Source organism: Hemibagrus wyckioides, linkage group LG02 (assembly GCF_019097595.1).
Source record: "Hemibagrus wyckioides isolate EC202008001 linkage group LG02, SWU_Hwy_1.0, whole genome shotgun sequence".
Taxonomy (NCBI): Eukaryota; Metazoa; Chordata; class Actinopteri; order Siluriformes; family Bagridae; genus Hemibagrus; species Hemibagrus wyckioides.
In genome coordinates this window covers 633,561-638,560 of record NC_080711.1, presented here as the reverse complement: position 1 = coordinate 638,560, position 5,000 = coordinate 633,561, and the positions used below count along the sequence as shown (strand labels likewise).

The window sequence follows — 5,000 nt, the reverse complement described above, 5'->3', positions numbered from 1 at the left end:
GAGGCAGAGACAGACACAGAGACCAACAGAGAGACAGACAGAGAGACAGACGCTTAGAAACACAGAGAGACAGATGCAGCGACAGAGAGAGACAGTCAGAGAGACAGACAGAGAGACAGACACAGAGAAAGACAGAGAGACAGATATAGACCTCCAGAACAGTGAGGGAAGAGCATAACCATTCCTCAGACTCCACCCCCTCATTACATAACCCTTTTTAAAATAGTAAAAATCTACATACAACAGATCAAAGCTATCTCCAGATAAAGTGATTAATGTTTTTAAAATGGGATCGGATTTACACTGAGACCGGATTTAAACTAAGACCGGATTTACACTGAGACCGGATTTAAACTAAGACTGGATTTACACTGAGACCGGATTTACACTGAGACCAGATTTAAACTAAGACCGGATTTACACTGAGACCGGATTAAAACTAAGACTGGATTTACACTGAGACCGGATTTACACTGAGACCGGATTTACACTGAGACCGGATTTAAACTAAGACTGGATTTACACTGAGACCGGATTTACACTGAGACCGGATTTACACTGAGACCAGATTTAAACTAAGACCGGATTTACACTGAGACCGGATTTACACTGAGACCGGATTTACACTGAGACCGGATTTAAACTAAGACTGGATTTACACTGAGACCGGATTTACACTGAGACCGGATTTAAACTAAGACTGGATTTACACTGAGACCGGATTTACACTGAGACCAGATTTACACTGAGACCGGATTAAAACTAAGACCGGATTTACACTGAGACCGGATTTACACTGAGACCGGATTTAAACTGAGACCGGATTTACACTGAGACCGGATTTAAACTAAGACCGGATTTACACTGAGACCGGATTTACACTGAGACCGGATTTAAACTAAGACCGGATTTACACTGAGACCGGATTTACACTGAGACCGGATTTACACTGAGACCGGATTTACACTGAGACTGGATTTATACTGATTCTGAATCATTCTTAATCTTTATTCTGTTTTCATTCATTCTCTTCATCACTGTTTACAGTTACATGTTTAATTTAAAGCAGGGATGAGTAAAAGCAGTAAAAACACTTAATAAAACTTAATAACACTTAATGAGACTTAATAACACACCTTCAGCACAGTCACATCCCCAGAGATCAGCATACACAACACGGGGATCTCGATATTGCCGCTGCCTGAGGAGGAGGAGGAGAAGAGTAAGGTCAGGACAGATCAACCTTCATAAAGCATTCGTTCCTCAGAAAACACAAACATCTAGAGTCTTCTGTTCACCTCAGATCTGTGTGTTTCTCTGTATAACATTTACACATTCAGCACTGACCAGACGTCTGTCCGAATGCTGCATTAACTGAATAAACACACTCGTGCTCTGTGAGTGGAATGGAAAAGTCAGATTTGTCTGATGTTTCTGTAAACACTGATGTGACTTGTACCTCATTCCAATCATTTAGTTAATAAAACATCTCACACATTCCTCACACTTCCGCTTAGAAGGAGGAGACCAGCCGGATGGACGGATGAGGAACATGCACAGGCTGATCTCCGGAGGTTCCTCCCTTCCTCTTCATCCCTTTTAAAGCTCATGTTTATTGTACATTTTTGATGAAAGAATGAAAGGAAGTTCACATTTAGCTCATGTTGCTGTGTCACTCTGAGCAGGAGGAACCCATTACAGCAGCATGAGTGTGAACACAAGCGGAATAAACCCAGAGAAAAGACTTTAATACACGGCTCTGTGATTCCCCTATAACCCCTATACCCTGGGAGAGGACACATTGGGGTGGATCTGATCCTCTACAGGACATCTACATCACAGGAAAAAGTAAACACTACATACATTCAACTAAACTGACCAAGAGGAAGTGTTTACACTGAGTGACCAATTAAAGGAAAAGTAGACAACTTGTTCTCCTGGTTTCACTTTTATCTGCTTACTGGTCATGTTTATGTCTCTGTCCACACTGCACTGGTCATGTTTATGTCTCTGTCCACACTGCACTGGTCATGTTTATGTCTCTGTCCACACTGCACTGGTCATGTTTATGTCTCTGTCCTCACTGCACTGGTCATGTTTATGTCTCTGTCCTCACTGCACTGGTCATGTTTATGTCTCTGTCCACACTGCACTGGTCATGTTTATGTCTCTGTCCACACTGCACTGGTCATGTTTATGTCTCTGTCCTCACTGCACTGGTCATGTTTATGTCTCTGTCCTCACTGCACTGGTCATGTTTATGTCTCTGTCCTCACTGCACTGGTCATGTCTGTGTTGTTGTTCATGTTTTCAGCCCTGAGTTTTATCTGTGTGGACGCGTGTGTGTCCTTTACACATCCACCTCAGTGTAAAAGTCCACTGTTTAGACTGCTGGGAGTGCTGACCTCTGTATACAATAAACATCTCAGTGGTGGAGATAAAGTAAGTACACCCTGTCTGAACCCTGACCTCAGTGTCTGATCACTTCCTGTCACTTAAACAGCAGAGCTTTAGAGCTGAGTCTCGATTCACTGAAACTCCAGATCAGACCTGGATACAGTTTTTCCTGCACACACACACACACACTCTCTCTCTCTCACACACACACACTCTCTCTCTCTCTCTCTCTCTCTCTCACACACACACACACATACACACAAACACACTTTCTGAGGATTTTGTTCCTCTCACCCCATATCCCAGTGCGCTGATGGGAGATGAATTTCTCCAGGTTGGTGATGAAGCTCATCTCTCCTCCTCGGCGGTTAGAGCTTCCATCGTCCACCAGGAGGAAGGCCTGATAATTACTGTCCAGATAACATGAGTCCTGAGACGTGTTCTGCACATAATACCTGGCTGGGAAGCTGCCCTGAGAGAGCCAGCGTGACACGGGGCAGTTAGCGTGTTACAGAGGTTTAAATGTGTGTGTGTGTGTGTGTGGTTAAGCCTCAAACATTTCTGCACCTCTGCATTGATGAGTTGTTGCCGGTTGTTCACCAGTCCCCACGGGGCCACACCCAGAGCTACCACTTTGGATTGGGATGCGGCCGCAGTCCCATGATCCCTCACTGCCTCGCCGACACAGCGACCCACGCCCTCGCTCAGCCCACCTGTCATGATCCAGGCACCTGATACACACACACACACACACACACACACACAAAGACACACACACTCGAGTTAACATCGGTACTTGCCGTCACAGTCCAGACCTCAGCAGCTCTCTGTCTCCTGTTATAATCTTAAATAATGAAACAGTCCTGTTTTGTAAGAGTGTAGGGCAGAGAGGTCAGGGGAGTGGACAGTGAGACAGGAAGGTGACGCCGTGAACTGGATGGACCTGACGGACGAGACGGAGCTGCTAACACTGTTAACATCAGTGTTGGCATTCCACACATTTCCTGACAAAAGGCAAAAATTCAGCTGAAAAACAACAGTGTGTGTACAAGCTCACCCTCAGATACACATTAAATAGTGAGGTTACACACACACACATACACACACACACACACTGAAGTAGAGCTCTACACACACACACACACACACTAAAGTAGAGCTCTACACACACACACACACACACACACACACACAAACACAGCTGATGATGCAGTGGTGAAAGCTCACCTGTGCTCTGTGCGGCGCGCACCAGCCCCTGTCTCACCACATCTCGGACCCAGCTCTTGACCTTCTCCTGGCCGGCTCCGCCCACCATGGACACCACCAGGTTGGGAGCCGGCAGACCCCAGTGCTGAGTCAGGATGGCGTAGACGATGGAGGAGGGAGTGTCACAGGACAGACGCAGGAACTGAGGAGGAGAAAAACTGCTGCAGTCAAGACTGTCTATCTCTCACTCTGTCTGTCTCTCTCAGTCTGTCTCTCTCTCTCAGGGTGTGATACCTACATGACTGTGTCTGCGAGAGATGCCAGCAAACTTCAGCTCCCCGAACGCATCAGTCGGACACTCAGACGTGTGTTTGGACGAGTCCCACTGAGTCACGATAGCAGAACCAAAATAATCACCTGTAGCTACAGAACCATGAAGACCACGAGCACCACCACACTGACACTGATCCCCATTACTGCAGAGAGAGGGGGAGGGAGGGAGGGACAGACAGACAGAGTGATGGGGGAGAGAGAGAGAGACAGACAAACAGATGGGGGGGGGGGTACAGATAGAGAGTTACAGAGCTGGAGAAGAAATTTCTGTAAATAAATAAAGCTGATAGATGAGTGTACTGTAGGTTATTAAGTTTATGAGCACTTTCTCACCCAGGTCTCACTGTTATTTGTGTAACTCTACTTCAGTGTGTGTGTGTGTGTGTGTGTGTGTTTGTGTAGAGCTCTACTTCAGTGTGTGTGTGTGTGTGTTTGTGTAGAGCTCTACTTCAGTGTGTGTGTGTGTGTGTGTTTGTGTAGAGCTCTACTTCAGTGTGTGTGTGTGTGTGTGTTTGTGTAGAGCTCTACTTCAGTGTGTGTGTGTGTGTGTTTGTGTAGAGCTCTACTTCAGTGTGTGTGTGTGTGTGTGTTTGTGTAGAGCTCTACTTCAGTGTGTGTGTGTGTGTGTGTGTGTGTTTGTGTAGAGCTCTACTTCAGTGTGTGTGTGTGTGTGTGTGTGTGTTTGTGTAGAGCTCTACTTCAGTGTGTGTGTGTGTGTGTTTGTGTAGAGCTCTACTTCAGTGTGTGTGTGTGTGTGTGTGTGTGTGTGTTTGTGTAGAGCTCTACTTCAGTGTGTGTGTGTGTGTGTGTTTGTGTAGAGCTCTACTTCAGTGTGTGTGTGTGTGTGTGTGTGTTTGTGTAGAGCTCTACTTCAGTGTGTGTGTGTGTGTGTGTTTGTGTAGAGCTCTACTTCAGTGTGTGTGTGTGTGTGTTTGTGTAGAGCTCTACTTCAGTGTGTGTGTGTGTGTGTGTGTGTGTTTGTGTAGAGCTCTACTTCAGTGTGTGTGTGTGTGTGTGTGTGTGTTTGTGTAGAGCTCTACTTCAGTGTGTGTGTGTGTGTGTGT

The 5,000-nt window shown here is 46.0% G+C and overlaps 1 protein-coding gene across 3 annotated transcripts in view; it reads right to left on the bottom strand.

Moving 5' to 3' along the window:
• The window catches only part of trpm4a (transient receptor potential cation channel, subfamily M, member 4a), a 54,777-nt gene that overhangs the window by 24,118 nt on the left and 25,659 nt on the right, over positions 1 to 5,000 (bottom strand). For all 3 annotated transcript variants that reach the window (XM_058414002.1, XM_058414020.1, XM_058414010.1), the window contains 5 exons: positions 3,902 to 4,079; positions 3,625 to 3,805; positions 2,965 to 3,128; positions 2,692 to 2,869; positions 1,137 to 1,201 (listed from right to left, as the gene is read on the bottom strand). In XM_058414002.1, the coding sequence (XP_058269985.1) occupies positions 1,137 to 1,201; positions 2,692 to 2,869; positions 2,965 to 3,128; positions 3,625 to 3,805; positions 3,902 to 4,079 (766 nt within the window). The remainder of the gene's footprint in view (positions 1 to 1,136; positions 1,202 to 2,691; positions 2,870 to 2,964; positions 3,129 to 3,624; positions 3,806 to 3,901; positions 4,080 to 5,000) is intronic.